Source organism: Triturus cristatus, chromosome 1_2, assembly GCF_964204655.1.
Source record: "Triturus cristatus chromosome 1_2, aTriCri1.1, whole genome shotgun sequence".
NCBI lineage: Eukaryota > Metazoa > Chordata > Amphibia > Caudata > Salamandridae > Triturus > Triturus cristatus.
Genome location: NC_140580.1, coordinates 430,519,873 through 430,540,632, shown reverse-complemented (window position 1 = coordinate 430,540,632; position 20,760 = coordinate 430,519,873). Strand labels below are relative to the sequence as shown.

At 41.3% G+C, this 20,760-nt stretch overlaps 1 protein-coding gene across 1 annotated transcript in view; it reads right to left on the bottom strand.

Annotated features, from left to right (window-relative positions):
- TFAM (transcription factor A, mitochondrial) overlaps positions 1 to 20,760 on the bottom strand; it is a 277,871-nt gene that overhangs the window by 52,355 nt on the left and 204,756 nt on the right. Inside the window, exon 5 of the mRNA XM_085605807.1 lies at positions 3,283 to 3,378. Coding sequence (XP_085461933.1) covers positions 3,283 to 3,378 — 96 coding nt within the window. The remainder of the gene's footprint in view (positions 1 to 3,282; positions 3,379 to 20,760) is intronic.

Sequence of the window (20,760 nt, the reverse complement as noted above, 5' to 3'; positions counted from 1 at the left end):
GGGCTTGGTGCTGGTTCGTGGTCTCATGCATATCCTGTTCTATGTTCCATGGTACAGACTTCAGTTTTCTTTTCTGCTACTTGATAGTTTACGGTGCATCAGGGAGCATTTGTAGCATGACTTCCAAGTGTGACCCGAACCCAGGCACCAGACAAACGTTGTGTGGCTCTATGATCAAGATCAGCTTCTAGCAGCCATGTCACAGTTTAAAAGCTGCTGAATTTGTAGGGGCGGGGGATGATGGACCTTTTTGCGAACACTGTTTATTGTTTTAATTTGGCACCGGTACAAAGGAAGAAGTTGGAAGAGAGCTCCAGATCTGCATCTAAGGCACAGAATGAAAGAAACTGATATCAGTACACAGGGGTGGTGCCTATATGCAGTTACAGACTGTCTTGGTTCAGGATGCAGCCTCTGCAAGGATATGACAAGACTAATAAATAAGGTTACGCTCACAGCTGGACACAGGAATCTTTTGCAGCATCTTTTTCTCTGGCTAAAAGGGAGCAGAAGTTCATCATGTTTACCCCACAAGAATAACAGGGTTCAATGGCAAGCTGGTAAGGCTAATATCAATACAGCACACCATGTTTACAGTTAAATGTATGAAGGAGTCGTGTGAGGACAATCAGGGCCAATCCCTTACAATATCGCCCTGACACTAGACTGGATTAACATTGTGTTGAATACTAACCTGGGACCTTTTTAATGTTAAAAAGAGGCCACTCCATTAAATGGGGGGGGGGGGGGGGGGGATTGGATAAGAGTATCCAATAGAAAGTGCATCTAATGTAAGTAACTTTCTTCTGATGGAAACTTTTAACCGTAGGTGCATCTCCTTAGAATATATTGCAAAGCAGCACCTTCATAAGTGGAGAGTTTGTAGAGTGGGTTCTGACCAAAAAGTCTTCCAGAACCGAACAGGCGAAGTGTCATTCCTGCCTGACTTTTCAGTCAAGGCATTAGTGCTTCGGGTATGTGTGCATCAACCACCAAGTAGTCGTCCGGCAGAGATCATGGACAGGCATACTGGCGCTAATGCAGTGGTGGCAAGTTTGGCCCTGGTGGAATGGGCCCTCAGACCTTCCAGGGGTCACTTCTTGGCTAATGTGTTGTTGATCTTAATACAGAGGACCAGCTTCCACCAAAAGGTCATCTTCTGCACAGCCTTCCATTCCTTTGCTCCTGTGACCCTAGAAAAAGTAAGATTGACCACTTGATGGTCCTTGGTACGATCTATGTAATAGCATCAAGCCCTCTTGGGCCCAGCCGATGGAGCCTCTCCTCTGTCGAGAGGTGAGGAGGAAGCAAGGAACGCTGGTAGAGTTGCCCAACATGGACGTGTGTTGTGACTTTGGTATAAAGGCTGCCCAAGTCCTCCACCAATTTGTCCAAAAACAAGTAGTGTAGGGTGGTTGCACTGATGGTGCCCGTTAGTCACGCGACAAGCTGACATAATCATGCGAAGGATAACAGCCATCAAGGTCAGGAGATCTAGCAAGCAGCTATTCATAGGCTCAAAAGGAGTACATATGAGAAATGTCAAGACCAAATTAAAGTTTCATCGTAGCATCACAAACAGTCTGGGTCACATGTAACCCTCAAATAAGGAAAATATCTGCGAAACATGTGCTTCATCAGTCACCAAAGCACTATGCAAAGTTTTACCTCTGTCACAGCCACTAGAATAAGGATTCAATCCAAAACCAAATTATGCGGGAGGGTTATCTAAATTATGTGGCAAGCGCTACAAACTTTGTTTAATCTGCTAATTATACAGTAAATGTTACAAGAGCTGTATATCTAGAATTATGTGGTAAACCACTCAGCCACAGAACTGCACACTTCCCTGGACCTGATTACTGTCCATTGACTCACAAACAAAACCGAAACATTCCAAACCAGCCTATGCTCCTGGTTAGCTGCAACTTGAAAAGAACATTTTCAACAATCGCTTCTTTCTACAGAAATAAATACAAATAGAGAGGCAACTACAATCAAGCACAAAGAATATATATAATGTTGAAGAATGTTGATGGTTGCAGGTCTTGGCTGGTGATGCAATTTCTTTACTGTATTGTATTGTATTGTATTGATTCTAACAAACGCAGCCAATGCATTTCGCCTTAAAAAGGCTTCATCAGGGCGAGAGAATCTTCACCACTCCAAACAATCAAAACATCTCCTGGTCTGTGATCGATCAAATGTTTAGTACTCTTTCACTAACTGCATCAAAGACCAAAAGTATTAGCCTAGAGGTCCACTGAGGTATTACGTCCGCGCGTGTATGGACACACACCCGTGATGTTCCCAGTAGTATGTCTTTTCTCCTGAAAGTGACAGAAACTTGAGACCAGCATGTAAAGAATTTGATATTTGATTGTTGTTCATGTGGTTCCTATTCACAAACCCTCCTAGCCCTTGTGTAGGTGTTGCATTCGACCTTGCTGAACTCCGGAAGTTCCAAAACAAAATTGCCAGTCAGACCCCCTCAGTCACAGAACTGCAAACTTCCCAGGAACTGATTACTGTCCGTTGTTTCATCAAGAATTTATTTAGAAAACCAAACAAAACCTAAACATTCCAAAACCAGCCTGTGCTCACTATTAGCTGCAACCTGAAGAGAACAATTTCAACAATCAATCCCTTCAACAGACCATTTGTGTTTTTAACACAAAGGATTATTTTTCTGAAATTCTACATTCTTAAGACCAAAAGCCATTTCCCTGATAAAAAACAAGCCTTTTTACAGCTAACTACCCCAGGCACACATATAGGATAATAGGGGAAGAGGGTCACTGAGGAGGTAACTGAGCTGAGTCACAATTAGGTTTCAATGTATTGAAAGTGTGCTTACTAAGGACTGATTTGAACATTTGTATTGTCTTCTTTCATCAAGGAGGTAGACAGTGAGGACTTACAGTAGTAGAGGATGCCCATAGTTCACTCATGATTAAATGATATATATTCGATGGCAGATGTGAAGAGAGGACATGAGACATAACAGGACAAAGGGGAACGTTGCAGAGGACCTGAATGGAACACGCTAAAAAAACACACATTTATTTTTAAGTCAGAGTGATTTAAGTATTTATTAAGTACAACTCTGAAGACGCTGTGGAATACTATACACAATGATTCATATGTTCAAAGCTGACATCCACTGATGTGCCCCAAACGTCTGTTGCATTCTCATGTGTGAGTTTACTTCACAAGGTTGTTGATTAATAAAGGAATAAACTATCAGGTACAAATAAAAACATTTTGATATTGGTGGCATACCGTGACAAAATTTCCTGATGCATCTTGAAAATGTTCGGCCATGAATATGTTGAAAGCAGAGCGTGGTCCTTTGGGCTTTCCGAGCACTGTTAACTCCTAAGAAATAGTAGAAAAAATATTAAAAACATTAAAAAATATATATATATAAAGAAGGTCAACAGTTTTCTTGGACACATTTCAAAAAAGAGGTAGTACTTTTACACCAACTTTGCTAACAAACAAAAAAATGTTGCAAAAACCTACCCTTCTGCAGCAAATGTGCATCAATGCAAAGGAAAGGTTACAAATAATTTTAGTTCTCGATCATAAATATCCTCTCTCACTTTATAAATATTTGAAGATCTCAGCCTACTACTGTGATCAGACTTAAATTGACAAATCTCTTATTTTCAAAACTATGTTAACAGAAAGAGACAGACTATTTCAGTATTTTATCAAAAAATAGAATTATACTTAAATCCGTACATTAAAAACTCATCTGCTGTGAAAATACAATTTTAATTCCCTTTATAGTAGCAAAAGAATAAAGTAAGCATTACCACAGATGGGAACCACTTTCATTAGAAGTTATTTTGACACAGCAGCTTTTAGATTTAAAGAAACTCCCTTGTCCCAAAATGGAAATTAGGTTTTGTTAATGCAGTTAATGCTGACATTAAGGTTAGACTAGGGAACCCAATAAGTAAATACAAACCAAGTTCCTGCTTTGTTGGCGAGGTAGGAAGATTGTGAAAAATTCAAAAGAAGACCACAGTAGAAAACTATCTGCAGAGGGGAGGATTGCTGCCCCCCACCGCCCACTGCATCCAGTTACAAATGGTGCAGGGCTGATATTGCTGCTGGTTGATATTCTAGAGTTTGGAGGTCCTCATTAGGACTGTCTTGTATGTGCTGATGAGCCTGGTTACGGAGCCAATTGGAATTAAAAGTCCTGATTTTTCAGCATAGAGTTATCAACTTGTCAGGGACAGACTAAAAATAATGAAACTTTCTTTTCAATCAATGAATCTTCTTTATTATTGATTTTAGAATAGCTGAAATGCAGACTGACGACACAACGTTTAAATGGTCGCATTACGCCATAATCTCTATAGTTAATGCACTAGAAAAATGTACTCTAGCACTCAAAGGTGAAAAATTATTACATTGGTCTTTATTACTTTAAACCCATCATGAAATTGCAGAAAGTGCTCAAAATATGCCAGATGGTGGATGACAAGCATCACGGTCAACCTTTCTCAAGGTAAACATAAAAAGTGAGAAGAATTGTATCCATCCACAGTAATTTACATTAAGTGGCATTCAAAGTAATTAGGTACAATTAATAGAAATGCATCGGGGCAGAGCGAATTAATTTAACAGGACTGCTACGTGAAGTGCATACTCAAATATGAAATGTTGCAGTTAACACAAAAAACTGCAACAAATAACCTAATGAAAGTGCAACTACATATTGAAAGCAACTTAAACTTCAATGGTTATAAAAAATAATGGTTCAACCAATATCTGCTTACTAACAGCCCTAATTTATATATGCAATGACTCAAATGTAAAAAAAAGCCAACATCCCAAGTTATAATATCAATAAAGGAGCAATAAGCACACATTACTAACTGACCACTGGTTTATTATAAATCGATTATGGTTTATGATCTAGAGAAATACAAACACCTGAACGCCCTAAAGCAGAGTGAAGCCCATTCGTTTTTAAAGTAAGGTAATGATCCTGTGGTAACACTGATAATAATCTTGACATGATTATAATACCCCACTCCAAATGTCTCAATTTTAATTTCCCAGGTCCACCTCCAGGGTGACATTTATGTATGCACACACTTCCAAAGCTAATCAACCTTTCATTAGAGTCAAGTTATTCTACTAAGTGGTGAGAACTAGGATAAGCATCATCTTTCACTGCATAGACTAAATATGTTCAGCAATGCCTACACGTAGTTGTGGGACTGGACTACCTACATACAACTGGCCACAAGCCAATGGAGTATTTGACCATATGTTCACTATGACCGCCCACAAAGGTCTGAATAAAGAACCTCTTGCTATTTGGTCCCTCTGTAAATTCTCACATGTGTTTAATGGCAAATCACATATATTGATTAGAAATGGAGGGCAAACATTGTCAAGCAGGACAAATCATAAGCACATGGAGAAGTGGACTAATAAGTGAGCACAACCTGGTAGCAGATATGAAAATCATAAAAAGGGGCTTTCCTCATAAAAGAAGCAATACCTATCTTAGCAGTAATGGATTGAGTTTTTGGATTAACTGCAAGAGGTCTATTACACTTTTCTTAAGAAGATATGTCAAGCATTATCTGGCTAGTGAATGAAGAGGTCAAACTATTAATTGTTTTGAAGAGACAACCCAGTAGGGGTAGATCCACAACTATGCATCTGGTGTAATCAGGAATAAAATGAAGAGCTCGCATCTAGTATGTGGAGTAAACACCCAAGCACAAAGGATGGTTTTTTGAGAGAATAGGGTAGGGAAACAGATTTCTTTGCAAACCTTAAATGACTGTCCACATGAAGTAATAATGTGCGCTTAATAAATGTTCGTGAGTACAAGGTTTATATCTCCATTATCGCATTGGCCAACAAAAATCTCATTCTACAAAAGATGCTGGTCAGACCTATGAATAGATTCAAAAGGTTGCATCATCATTTTTAAAAAGCCTATGTTTACCTACCAGAGAGAAGAGGTACTTCTGACTCAAAGAATAAAAAAAAAAAATAAAAAAAAACTGTAAAAAAAAAAAAAAAATCACAATAGCTACAAAAAAAGAAACACCAGAAGAATATTTTTGGCAGGCAGACTTCGATACATGAAAAAAACGGAGTGCTAGAACTAGTCAAAAGAAGAAAGTATTGTAATTCATGACAGGTCCTTTGATCGACCTACTTTCGTTAAGACATTGCATCTCTTCCACTTAAGAGCAATTCAAAGTTTTAGTATGTGGACATTTGTTGACGTTAAGACAATCATGGTGCCTTGTGAGAGAATCAAAGGTCTGTACAGGGGGGCTTCAACAGCCAGGCGGTCAAGTTCTGTTGTGGAAGAGTATAGTGTAGAAAAAACAGCTACTAGTAATATTGGCTCTGCATCTTTCTGACCTTCAATGAAGCCATACATGTTAGAATAATTTCCCAATGCCAGCAGGGCACAGGTAACACTTCTTCCACAAATAATTCGAAAGAGGATGCTAATTTAAGTTGTCCAGTGTAAAAAAGATACCATCTACATACCTGCTCCCGGCCGAATTGTCCATAGTCATGTAAATAATGAGAGCAAATACAAAAACTACATTGCAGCATCTTACTCCTAACCTGGAGCTGTATGTTCAGAATGAGACAAAATATGCATTTCACTAAGAAGATGCACTCAAACGTCGTTTGCACCTTTAAGACGTTTAGATGTTTCCAAATCCAGCATTCACTGTACTGGCAGTTGGTTCTCAAAGCAAGTTGTTGTTTTTTTTTTTTGCCTCGTGAGAGTGGGACCTTGAGTGTTGTTTTATGCCAAATTTACAGTTTCTCTCACAGAAATTCATTTTTTCAAACTTCACTCGAGGGTTCCATCATTGTGAAGGATTTGAAAACTTTGTTTTAGTCTTTCAGAGACATTTTTCTCTCACAGTGTCTTCACTCTTTGTGAGGTGCCCGTATTGTGCCAGACCACCACAGGTCTGGGTAGACTTTCTTCCAAGCTCTCATTCAACTGCAAAATGGAAGCAAAGCCTACTGTAAGTATTGGTATTGCCCGCAATAGGTCTTCAACTACAGCAGGTAAATAGGTCACCACCTAAAAATGATGAAACAAATTAAAACAGGTGGTTAAGCAAGCCAGTGGACGCACATAAGAATCCAATAATGATGTGAACCAATAGTAACTTCAAATGCTGGAATACAATCTTCAGATTGCTACAATGGAAGATAGCCCTGATTAAAAGACAAGAAAAGATGAAACCAAAATACCTTTTTTTGCACTTCCAGCAGTCTTACCTAAATAGAAAATACTTAACCAAACTGGGCAAATAGTTTCAAGAATTATTGTGGACAGTGAAAAGACCATGACATGACTGAGCCCATTAAACCTACACGTATGTACTGGTATTTATCAACAGAACCTAAGAGGGGTGCAAAAAAGAACTGTATATTAGGTTAGGAGACAATATAAGATTGTGTACATGAATTAGGGATTTATATTTTTTAATTACACAAGAATTCTTAACATATTTACGGTTACTTTACCCATTTACATTTTTAGGTACAGAAATGCTAATGCGGGCATTCAAACGCAAGTCACCAAACGTCTGCATCTCTAGCCACTGAACCATATCGGATTCCTGCACATAGATCCCAGAGTATTCCGCATATCGCATCTATCTACGATTACAAGACATAGAAGTCCAGTTGGGCTAGACATAGAAGATGAGACTTTGAAACTCTTAAGTTTGATCCTGGGCGTGTCACAAAGGAGATTGGACAAAAAGGCAGACAGCAAAACACTAGAAGCACAGAAAAGCAAATTGGTTTGAGAAATGAGAATACGCCCAATTAATATTAGGAAACGGTGGAATACAGCCATCAAAAAAATTATGGGATGTTCTATTGGAAAGACTGATACGGAAATGGGATAATTAGTTTGGTATTCATATTTCAGACAAAAGTGAAGAATGTCTTCAGAACCTGGAAAATTAATACTTTAGAACCTGGAAAATTAATACTTTAGGAAAGTATAGGTCTGGAGGTTTTTTACACCTTAAAGTTGTCTGAGGCGGCTTGAAACTACTCACAGAAGGCGATGGGACACACTGGTGGAGAAATACCACATGACTCCAGGTGACTTTGTGGGGGAGAGTATGCTGGACATAAGCAAACCCGACAAGAGTATGCTTGTAGGGAAACTCACTTCTGAAAAGAAAATTGAAGACTTAGGAATACCCATACACAAGAACACAACGGGCTGGGATTCTGATTAACAAGAAAACTGAAGTTAGGAAACCAAGGTTGCATCCCATTCAACAACAGTCATTTCTAACAGTCGATTCCTGCAATGGCAGAGCTCTGGACAAATCGAAGAAAAGCCTGACATACAAACAATGAAGTCAAAACGTGGCAGCACTCTCTTGTGCCGGTGAATTTAGCATGGCTCCATGTGTATCAGTTTATTTAAATGAGTTGCAGTGTGTCAGATACGTGGCATTTTTTGGTCTGGTCGGTGTTTCTATCCAACCAAGATTAAGTTTTAAATGCCAGATAGATTGCTGCGCTACCCCAGCTCAAATCTTCTGAGGTGTGTAACCAACTTTGGAATCCATGCCACTAACCTTTGAAGCCACATCCCTTCCTTGATTCATACTAAAAAACAAAACAAAAAAACACAATATAGGAAAATAAAACATTGTCGGGTGAGAACTTCTTAGTGCCTCGGCTTGACCCGGTTGTTCAAATGTTAGCCTGTGAGACAAAGCAACCTAGATAAGCTTCTGAAAGATGTAGTAAGACAGAGTGCGGCGAGAAGGGCTTGTGCCTAGATGTAAAAGCTTACAAGTGTTTTGGAGACCAATCAATAGAGCATCTCCTTTTTCAAGGGGCGAGGCTGGGCACAGAACTCTAGGAAAGTGATGGATTGCCTTAAATGGAAAAGAGTCACAACTTTCAGCAAAAAGGCCGTCTAAGTCCTCAGCACCCGTTTGACTTGGAAAGAAAGGGGTGTATGTTAGTTGTAACAATAGAGCATTGAGTTCACTCATGTGATGAGCTGAAGTGATCGCAATGAGGAAGAAAGCCTTTAAGGTCAGAAGACGCAGCTAACAGGTTTGCATTGGCTCGACGGAAATCCTTATGAGGCATGTCAATACCAAGTTAAGGTCCCACAGTGACATCACAAAAGGTTTGGGCAGGAACATGAGGATTAAACCTTTAATAAACCACAGCACAAGCCATTTAAACAAAGACAGTTGACCCGACAAATGCAAAAAGGCCAAAAAAAGAAAGGTCAAACAACCTTTAATAGTGCCCATTGCAAGGCCTTTCTGGGCCAAAGGCATAAACAAACAATAAAGCATCCAACAGTTTGGCTTGTAAAGGGTCCGTTTCATTGACTTCACACCAGGTCACAAATTTGTGCCAATGTCTGGCGTTAATAGACTTTATTGACAAATGTCTAAAGGAAGACATCCACAACCTCAGATGGTAGATCGAATGCAGCCACCTATCACTGCTCAATCTCCACATATGGAGGAAATGTAGATTGTGCAGGTTTTGGTGGAGAACTAGATCTGCAGATGTGACTGAAATTATTCCCGAAGTGGCAACCTGAAGGCGAAACCTGCTCAGAAGTTCCAGGTAGCACACACTTCTGGCCCTATCAAATGCCATTAGGATGACTTGGGCCCAGTGGACTATGATCATCTTCAGAACACTGGGCAGGATCGGAAGAGGAGGGAATGCATAGAAGAGAGTCACTAAAGCCAGAATGCAGATCCTAGCAACAATTTCCACAGTAACTACAACATGCAGACGTTTTGACAATGCATGTTCGACAGTGGCGAAAAGATGTAGCCTGGGTGCTCCCTCCACCTGTCGGAAGATGCCCTATGCCACCTTAGAATGCAGACACTATTCATAATCCATCAAGCGCACTGTCTGAGCTTGGCACCTTGACATTCAAGGATAAGCACTAATGCTCAAGCCAACTCCAGGCCCAGAACCTCCTAACATGGGGAACCCAGACCCCACTCCACCCTGCTTGTTTCAGTACCACATGGCTGTGGTGTTATCATGACAACCTGTACCAATTGCCTCCCTTTATGAATGGCAGGAAGGCCTTCAGTGCCAGATGAATAGGCAGCAACACCAACATAGTAATATGGAGCTACATTTCTGATGGAGACCATAATCCTATGATCTCCACCTCCCTCAGATGTCCTCAGTAACCCAGCTGTGACATCTATCACCACCGTCAGCTCTGGGTGGGGGAATAAGGAATGTTCTGCCATTGGTCCAATAGCAGTCGAACCAGTGAAGATCACATGCAATCACCTCCAAAACCTGGATGGCATCAGACAGGTTGCCTTGGTGCTGGGCCCACTCAGATTACGGATGCTACTGCAAAGCCCACATAAGCTGCATGGCACAGTCAACAAGGAAGACGAAGGAGGGTAACAGGCAAGAAAACTCAGAGCTGCTCTCAACGGATCCACGACAGACAGAAACTGGGCAAGCGTGAGCATTTTGAACTTGTACTTCTGTGGGAAATCATTCAGAGAGCAAAGATCTAAGATAGGCTGATCCTTCTTCGGCACAAGGAAATAGCGAGTGTAACAACCAGTTCCTATTTCCGAGCATGGAACTCTCTCACAGGCTCTTTTGGGAAGCAAAGCATGCGTCTCCTGCATTACAATGGATAGGTTCTCCTTGGAGAGCAGTTCTGGTGTGGCAACAAGGTGCAGTGGGGCAGAAAGGAACAGCAGGGCAGAGCCATGCTGAACTAATTGGAGGACCCTTCTGCCAGATGTGATAGCTTGCTGCCCTGCAAAAAAGCACTGGATCCTGCCTCCTATAGGGTGATTGTGGGCTCTAATGGGAGACTAAAGTGGCTTGGAAGCTGTTGGTGCAGGGAAGGGGGACAGACGCCCATAATGACCTGCATGTTGCCTTCCAGACCTACATCCCTGGCCATGAAAGGACTAGGGTGATTACAAAAGGTGCTGGGGAGATTCAAGCAGTCTATAAACCAACCCACTGCAGTAGCTTCACGATTTTCCTAAACTGGTTGAGGAAATGGTTTGGGCTGGATTGAAAGACCCTGACAGTAAGCTGTGGCCCTACTTTCCTTAAAGCACTAAGGCAGAATCAGCTTTTTCGTCGAATAGACGCGAGACATCAAAAAACATATCCATAAGGGAGGCCTGTTAGTGGCCAATTTGTAAAAGAATGAGGGACGAAGCAAAACGCTCTGATTAGGAGGACACAGCAAGTGCTGTTGAATGTTGGTGTGCTGAGTACTAAGGCAACATAGTGTTGAATTCAACTCAGGCCTTTTAATGCACTGCCAGACAAACCCTCCTCAGTTATCTCATTCCTGCAGGTCCACGCTTTCTTCCTTTGCGATGGTTTTTCAGTTTCTCTCTCTTTCTTCTTTGTGCAATTTCCCTCTTTTTCTCAGAAATGGTCTGATAAGGAAAAATAAGTATGAGTGCCAGTCTCCCCCAGCAGCAACCACCAAGTCAAAATTAAGCACTGGGGTCTGTACATCTGTGAAACCTGTGGATCGCATCCACGCATTGCAATGCAGCACAACACAAGTGACAAATGTGCGCCCCAGACAATCAGTAGCATTCAGATAGGCACAAATCAGGCATTTGGCTGCACCTAAATGGTCTGAGCTAGGAAGGCACCATGTTCTTCTAAGACCATCGAAAAAATAAATCAGGCCAATAAACACACAGCATTGACTGACTTCAAAGCTAAGTTGGCCAGCCTAAGGGAACATTTGTTTTCTTAACGTCTCAGTCTTCTTCGACTCCCTGCCTGAAGGGGAGGGAGAGAGTAAGAGGGAAAGGGAGAATATATATATATATATATATATATTGCAATGAAGTTCTCCCATATATCCTAGGAAGAATGACGAGCCACTCCGTAGTCTGCAGGTAAGTGTAAAGTTTATTCACACCAGACTATATATATATATATTCCAAAACAAAGCCCCTTCCGGACAGCTGGCACCCGTGGAAAGTGGCGTACACGCCAGCGGAGCGGCTGGCAATCCTCTATCCAAAAGTCCAAAATACGTGCGCTCTCAGTCCACAAACCACACTCTCTCGGTAATGATGTGACTAGAAATTTATTACACGACGCGTTTCGACTGTATCCACAGCCTTGCTCACGTGAATGGTGCACTGACTCAAAAATCACATTAAGTAAACACGGAAGACTCGTCATCATCAATAGACATAAAGAAAGGACATTTCTAGTAAACATAGTAGCAGCCATGTTGAGAGTAGTATCACAGTACATAAAATATACACGGTACATCAAGATCCATGTGGAACAATAAAGAGGGGGGAAATATCCTGGCTGTTATTTTTCCCAGATTCCTCACACTGATACAATAATCCGAATACTTCCGCATTGGTATATATCAAGTGGCTGCCTGAGGCACTGACACGTGATGGCTGTATACTTCGTAAAGCTCAAAGGCAATACCCTTATGCCTCAAGTGATAGGAAAGGAGAACATGTTATCACAGTGTATTAACAAAGGTGGTTAATTATAGTCTGCAGTGTCAACGAAAGCGTGGGCAAATGCCCAAACAATATAACTTGCAAGTAGACGTTGACAATAAGCAGAACAGCAAAATAAGCAGGCAAAATACATTACTTATGTACGAAAAGGGGGGGGGGGGGGGAGGCAAAAACATACCGGCATAGTGCGCTGGAGGTTAAAAAAAATCTCCCTTATTGTATTCTGTAGCGTGAACCAACTAAGGGCACATGCCAGAGCACTGCAAATGATAGCTTAATGTAAAGCAGAAGAGCAGAGCAACCCAATGTGGGGACACTGAAAGGCGATGAAAACATATACAATCATTGTTGGTTATGTAACATAATAGAGATGTCATATTGAGATTACTGCAATTGCTTAAACTCTGCTGTGCCTAATGCAGCAAGATCCTCTACTCCGAAGCTTTAACTGGTCTATAAATACAAAATGCAAAAAGGCGTGTCAAAACCATATCTAGACAACCAACAAGAGGAGCCACCTTGTTACCAGTGTATAAGTGGAATACTTGCTGCCTTCCTCCAAAGTAAAGAATACTTATTGTCCGTGATGTAAACAAGAGTGCCAGAGTTAACGCATATCTCACATGGTGTTAACAAAAGGTGAAATCGAAGAAAAGGTTGGGCAACCTGTGTAGTGATTAGGTGCCTTCCTTCCCTCCTGCAAAAGAAACAAAATAAATAAAATTATACTTCAGAAAAAGTAAACAGAATTACAGTTTCAAATGCACTCATTTCATGGATATAGGAGGCTGTCCAATATAAAACTTGATCTACTATCACAAGACACTCAATAAAAGTCTCTCAAGTCCGAAAATTAGAATAGAGAGGAACATAAAAGGGGAAAAAGCAGAGTTACATCATACAGGAGAAACTTATTCTTTTCTAAGATGTATCGACAGTTCTTCATCCTGATTCATTCCTCCAGGAGCTCTAGTCTGTAGATCCAAAATATACCTGGACTCTTTCTGCCTGACTCTTAATGTTCTATTGCCACCCCTATGATCCATCCGGATCTGCTCAAAAATGAAATATTTCAATAGCGAGGAGTTAGAAAAATGTCTTTCTTGGAAATGGCGAGCCACTGGGTATTTAGGATCTTTATTGGTAATGGCTCGTTTATGCTCTAGAATCCTCTTTTTAGCCATCAGAGTGGTACTCCCAATGTAATATAGCCCACAAGGACATTCAATGGCATATATTACAAATGTGGTACTGCAGGTTAGAAATTGTGAAATTTCTCTCTGACTTTGGCCACTGGTGTACTCCTTACGGAAGGTGCTAGCCGGACAGGCTTTGCAGTGCCCACATGGGAAGAAACCTCCAAGATTCTGTATGCTGTTATCCTGAATCTGAGTGATGTCACTATGTACTAGAAGATCTCTGAGGTTTCTCCCCCTTCTGTAAGTTATACTGGGTCTGTCTTTGATGGTCTGAACTATAATCCCATCATTTTTAAGTGTGTTCCAATTACGTGCTAGAATCCGTTTGATGTTGTCCGATTCAGCATTGTACGTGAGGATGACCCTGGTGTCAACATCCATGGTGTCTGCAGAATCAGATGTTTTGTCTAGAAGAGTATCCTTTCTTTCAATACCTTCTACTCTGTCAATAGCTTTTTTAAGGACCCATGTGGGATACCCTCTCAGTCTGAACCTTTCAATCACTTCTGCACTTTCTTTGTCGAAAGCAACTCTGCTGCTGCAATTCCTTTTTGCCCTCAGGAGCTCCCCATAGGGGATACTCCACTTCAAAATTTCTGGGTGGCCACTGAGGGCATAAAGGATGCTGTTGCCTGCGGTGGCCTTACGAAAAAGGGAAGTGTGTATGGTGTTCTGTCTGATCTCCACTTTGACGTCTAGATATTCCACCTCACTCTCACTGATGTTCCCTGTGAGGTGTATGTTGCGGTCATTATCATTGAGTTTGTGTATGAATTCTCGGGCCTCTGTGTGGCTGCCTTTCCATATGATGAAAAGGTCATCTATATATCTGAGCCAGAGTACGATCTTATCAAGGTTTTTTATGGTAATCACCCCCGAAAATAATTCTTCTTCCCAGAGGCCCATGAACAGATTCGCAAAGCTAGGCGCCAGACAAGAACCCATCGCAGTTCCGACCAGCTGTTTGTGAAGAATGCCATTAAATAGAAAGATGTTATTTTTGAGACAAAATTCTGTCATTTCAATAATCATGAGATTATATTCCCAGTATTTGATATTTCTCGGTTTGAGAAAGTGTGTGCAGGCAGCCAAACCTTGTTGGTGGTCAATGATTGTGTACAGGGACTGTACATCCATTGTCATAAGGAGACAGCCACTAGTCCAGTTGATCTCGCCTAGTTTGCTAAGGAAATCTTTGGTATCTCTTACATAACTCGGGAGTTTGGTGACATATTCCCCGAGAAAGACATCCACATATTTGGAGATGTGTTCGGTCAAACTGCCTACGGAAGACACAATGGGCCGACCAGGTGGTACCTCTGCATTCTTATGGACTTTGGGTAATAAGTATAGTACCGGTAGTTTCGGGAAATCCCTTTTTAAATAGCAGTACTCCTCCCACTCCAAAATACCCTTGTCTCTCCAAATAGCAAGTTTGTACCATATGGTGATGATACTGTCGTTGTAAGTTTCTTTGGTGATTTGCATATAAGATGCACCATCATCCAGTTGTCTAAGGGCCTCTTTGATATACTGCTCCCTATCTTGGATGACTATGTTCCCATTCTTGTCCGCAGGACGTATCACTATATCTTGATCATCAGCTAGCGATTTTAACAGTTGTCTTTGTTCATATGTCATGTTGTTATTGAACTTTTTAGTGTGTGGTCTATGTCTCAAATCAATGAGAGCCTTAGTGACATTATCGTGAAATGTGTCAATGCCATCGTGGGGTAGAGTGGGTAGGAAATTAGATGGAGGTCTGAAACCTGTAGGTGCCGCGGAGTCACATGTCATACCTATCGAGGCTGAGGTGTCTGCATTATCAATCTCTACTGTGTTGCAGATGGTATCGCTCTGGAGTTCAAACATAGTGCTGAGTATGGTCATGTCTCCAATGTTCAGATCATAATTACCTACATCTTGTGCTTCTGTGTTGGAGACTGTTCTAGGTCTAGATTGGCGTAGAGCATGCCACTTTTTAAGTTTCAACTTTCTCACATACTTGAAAAGATCTATACGAGTTTCTACATAGTTGTAACTAGTGGTAGGACAGAAAGATAGCCCTAGACATAATGTATATTTTTCTACATCGCTAAGTTGTCTTTTCGAAAGATTAATAATAGTCTTATTAACCATGGTAAGGTCCATTAGTATGTTCTTTTGGAGCGCAGCTTGCTGTTTCCCATGCGGCCCCTTCCTCTGCCTCTTCTTCCACTGTTGTCGAATTCGTTGGCGTCTGTTTCTCCGTTTCCTCGGCCCCGACCTCGTCCTCTCTGACCTCTCGTTTTCACTGTTTCTGTCTCTCTCGTTGTTTGTCGCGTTTGGCGCATTGTCCTGTATTAGTCTAAAAAAGTAATCGCACGGGTGTTGCGTTCTTCTCCAGACGTTTCTCCTCTTGACACATCAGATTCAGTTTCACTGGCTGTAGATACTTCCGATATGTCCCCTTCAGGAGTGGTGGTATTTGTGGTTATCACAATTTCTTTTTCTTTATACAGGTGATCGTATTTGCGGGTAAATGTTAAAATACGGCCACTTTCGTAATCCGCATAATCTCTGTTTAATTTCCTCTGCTTGCGTCCCTTAATGTCCTCTTCATGTTTTGTCAGACGTTCCTTGATATCCACCATAGCCTTATTGTATGCCTCAGTCCCCATACTTTTCAGAAGGTCATGCAGGATGACCTTCTGAAAACTATGGGGACTGAGGCATACAATAAGGCTATGGCGGATATCAAGGAACGTCTGACAAAACATGAAGAGGACATTAAGGGACCCAAGCAGAGGAAATTAAACAGAGATTATGCGGATTACGAAAGTGGCCATATTTTAACATTTAGCCGCAAATACGATCACCTGTATAAAGAAAAAGAAAAAGAAATTGTGATAACCACAAATACCACCACTCCTGAAGGGGACATATCGGAAGTATCTACAGCCAGTGAAACTGAATCGAATGTGTCAAGAGGAGAAACGTCTGGAGAAGAACGCAACACCCGTGCGATTACTTTTTTAGACGAATACAGGACAATGCGCCAAACGCGACAAACAACGAGAGAGACAGAAACAGTGAAAACGAGAGGTCAGAGAGGACGAGGTCGAGGAAACTGAGAAACAGACGCCAACGAATTCGACAACAGTGGCAGAAGAGGCAGAGGAAGGGGCCGCATGGGAAACAGCAAGCTGCGCTCCAAAAGAACATACTAATGGACCTTACCATGGTTAATAAGACTATTATTAATCTTTCGAAAAGACAACTTAGCGATGTAGAAAAATATACATTATGTCTAGGGCTATCTTTCTGTCCTACCACTAGTTACAACTATGTAGAAACTCGTATAGATCTTTTCAAGTATGTGAGAAAGATGAAACTTAAAAAGTGGCATGCTCTACGCCAATCTAGACCTAGAACAGTCTCCAACACAGAAGCACAAGATGTAGGTAATTATGATCTGAACATTGGAGACATGACCATACTCACCCCTATGTTTGAACTCCAGAGCGATACCATCTGCAACACAGTAGAGATTGATAATGCAGACACCTCAGCCTCGATAGGTATGACATGTGACTCCGCGGCACCTACAGGTTTCAGACCTCCATCTACTTTCCTACCCACTCTACCCCACGATGGCATTGACACATTTCACGATAATGTCACTAAGGCTCTCATTGATTTGAGACATAGACCACACACTAAAAAGTTCAATAACAACATGACATATGAACAAAGACAACTGTTAAAATCGCTAGCTGATGATCAAGATATAGTGATACGTCCTGCGGACAAGGGTGGGAACATAGTCATCCAAGATAGGGAGCAGTATATCAAAGAGGCCCTTAGACAACTGGATGATGGTGCATCTTATATGCAAATCACCAAAGAAACTTACAACGACAGTATCATCACCATATGGTACAAACTTGCTATTTGGAGAGACAAGGGTATTTTGGAGTGGGAGGAGTACTGCTATTTAAAAAGGGATTTCCCGAAACTACCGGTACTATACTTATTACCCAAAGTCCATAAGAATGCAGAGGTACCACCTGGTCGGCCCATTGTGTCTTCCGTAGGCAGTGTGACCGAACACATCTCCAAATATGTGGATTTCTTTCTCAGGGAATATGTCACCAAACTCCCGAGTTATGTAAGAGATACCATAGATTTCCTTAGCAAACTAGGCGAGATCAACTGGACTAGTGGCTGTCTCCTTATGACAATGGATGTACAGTCCCTGTACACAATCATTGACCACCAACAAGGTTTGGCTGCCTGCACACACTTTCTCAAACAGAGAAATATCAAATACTGGGAACATAATCTCATGATTATTGAAATGATAGAATTTTGTCTCAAAAATAACATCTTTCTATTTAATGGCATTCTTCACAAACAGCTGGTCGGAACTGCGATGGGTTCTTGTCTGGCGCCTAGCTTTGCGAATCTGTTCATGGGCCTCTGGGAAGAAGAATTATTTTCAGGGGTGATTACCATAAAAAACCTTGATAAGATTGTACTCTGGCTCAGATATATAGATGACCTTTTCATCATATGGAAAGGCAGCCACACAGAGGCCCGAGAATTCATACACAAACTCAATGATAATGACCGCAACATACACCTCACAGGGAACATCAGTGAGAGTGAGGTGGAATATCTAGACGTCAAAGTGGAGATCAGACAGAACACCATACACACTTCCCTTTTTCGTAAGGCCACCGCAGGCAACAGCATCCTTTATGCCCTCAGTGGCCACCCAGAAATTTTGAAGTGGAGTATCCCCTATGGGGAGCTCCTGAGGGCAAAAAGGAATTGCAGCAGCAGAGTTGCTTTCGACAAAGAAAGTGCAGAAGTGATTGAAAGGTTCAGACTGAGAGGGTATCCCACATGGGTCCTTAAAAAAGCTATTTACAGAGTAGAAGGTATTGAAAGAAAGGATACTCTTCTAGACAAAACATCTGATTCTGCAGACACCATGGATGTTGACACCAGGGTCATTCTCACGTACAATGCTGAATCGGACAACATCAAACGGATTCTAGCACGTAATTGGAACACACTTAAAAATGATGGGATTATAGGTCAGACCATCAAAGACAGACCCAGTATAACTTACAGAAGGGGGAGAAACCTCAGAGATCTTCTAGTACATAGTGACATCACTCAGATTCAGGATAACAGCATACAGAATCTTAGAGGTTTCTTCCCATGTGGGCACTGCAAAGCCTGTCCGGCTAGCACCTTCCGTAAGGAGTACACCAGTGGCCAAAGTCAGAGAGAAATTACACAATTTCTAACCTGCAGTACCACATTTGTAATATATGCCATTGAATGTCCTTGTGGGCTATATTACATTGGGAGTACCACTCTGATGGCTAAAAAGAGGATTCTAGAGCATAAACGAGCCATTACCAATAAAGATCCTAAATACCCAGTGGCTCGCCATTTCCAAGAAAGACATTTTTCTAACTCCTCGCTATTGAAATATTTCATTTTTGAGCAGATCCGGATAGATCATAGGGGTGGCAATAGAACATTAAGACTCAGGCAGAAAGAGTCCAGGTATATTTTGGATCTACAGACTAGAGCTCCTGGAGGAATGAATCAGGATGAAGAACTGTCGATACATCTTAGTAAAGAATAAGTTTCTCCTGTATGATGTAACTCTGCTTTTTCCCCTTTTATGTTCCTCTCTATTCTAATTTTCGGACTTGAGAGACTTTTATTGAGTGTCTTGTGATAGTAGATCAAGTTATATATTGGACAGCCTCCTATATCCATGAAATGAGTGCATTTGAAACTGTAATTCTGTTTACTTTTTCTGAAGTATAATTTTATTTAGTTTCTTTTGCAGGAGGGAAGGAAGGCACCTAATCACTACACAGGTTGCCCAACCTTTTCTTCGATTTCACCTTTTGTTAACACCATGTGAGATATGCGTTGACTCTGGCACTCTTGTTTACATCACGGACAATAATTATTCTTTACTTTGGAGGAAGGCAGCAAGTATTCCACTTATACACTGGTAACAAGGTGGCTCCTCTTGTTGGTTGTCTAGATATGGTTTTGACATGCCTTTTTGCATTTTGTATTTATAGACCAGTTAAAGCTTCGGAGTAGAGGATCTAGCTGCATTAGGCACAGCAGAGTTTAAGCAATTGCAGTAATCTCAATATGACATCTCTATTATGTTACATAACCAACAATGATTGTATATGTTTTCATCGCCTTTCAGTGTCTCCACATTGGGTTGCTCTGCTCTTCTGCTTTACATTAAGCTATCATTTGCAGTGCTCTGGCATGTGCCCTTAGTTGGTTCACACTACAGAATACAATAAGGGAGATTTTTTTAACCTCCAGCGCACTATGCCGGTATGTTTTTGCCTCCCCCCCCCCCCTTTTCGTACATAAGTAATGTATTTTGCCTGCTTATTTTGCTGTTCTGCTTATTGTCAACGTCTACTTGCAAGTTATATTGTTTGGGCATTTGCCCACGCTTTCGTTGACACTGCAGACTATAATTAACCACCTTTGTTAATACACTATGATAACATGTTCTCCTTTCCTATCACTTGAGGCATAAGGGTATTGCCTTTGAGCTTTACGAAGTATACAGCCATCACGTGTCAGTGCCTCAGGCAGCCACTTGATATATACCAATGCGAAAGTATTCGGATTATTGTATCAGTGTGAGGAATCTGGGAAAAATAACACCCAGGATATTTCCCCCCTCTTTATTGTTCCACATGGATCTTGATGTACCGTGTATATTTTATGTACTGTGATACTACTCTCAACATGGCTGCTACTATGTTTACTAGAAATGTCCTTCCTTTATGTCTATTGATGATGACGAGTCTTCCGTGTTTACTTAATGTGATTGAGTCAGTGCACCATTCACGTGAGCAAGGCTGTGGATACAGTCGAAACGCGTCGTGTAATAAATTTCTAGTCACATCATTACCGAGAGAGTGTGGTTTGTGGACTGAGAGCGCACGTATTTTGGA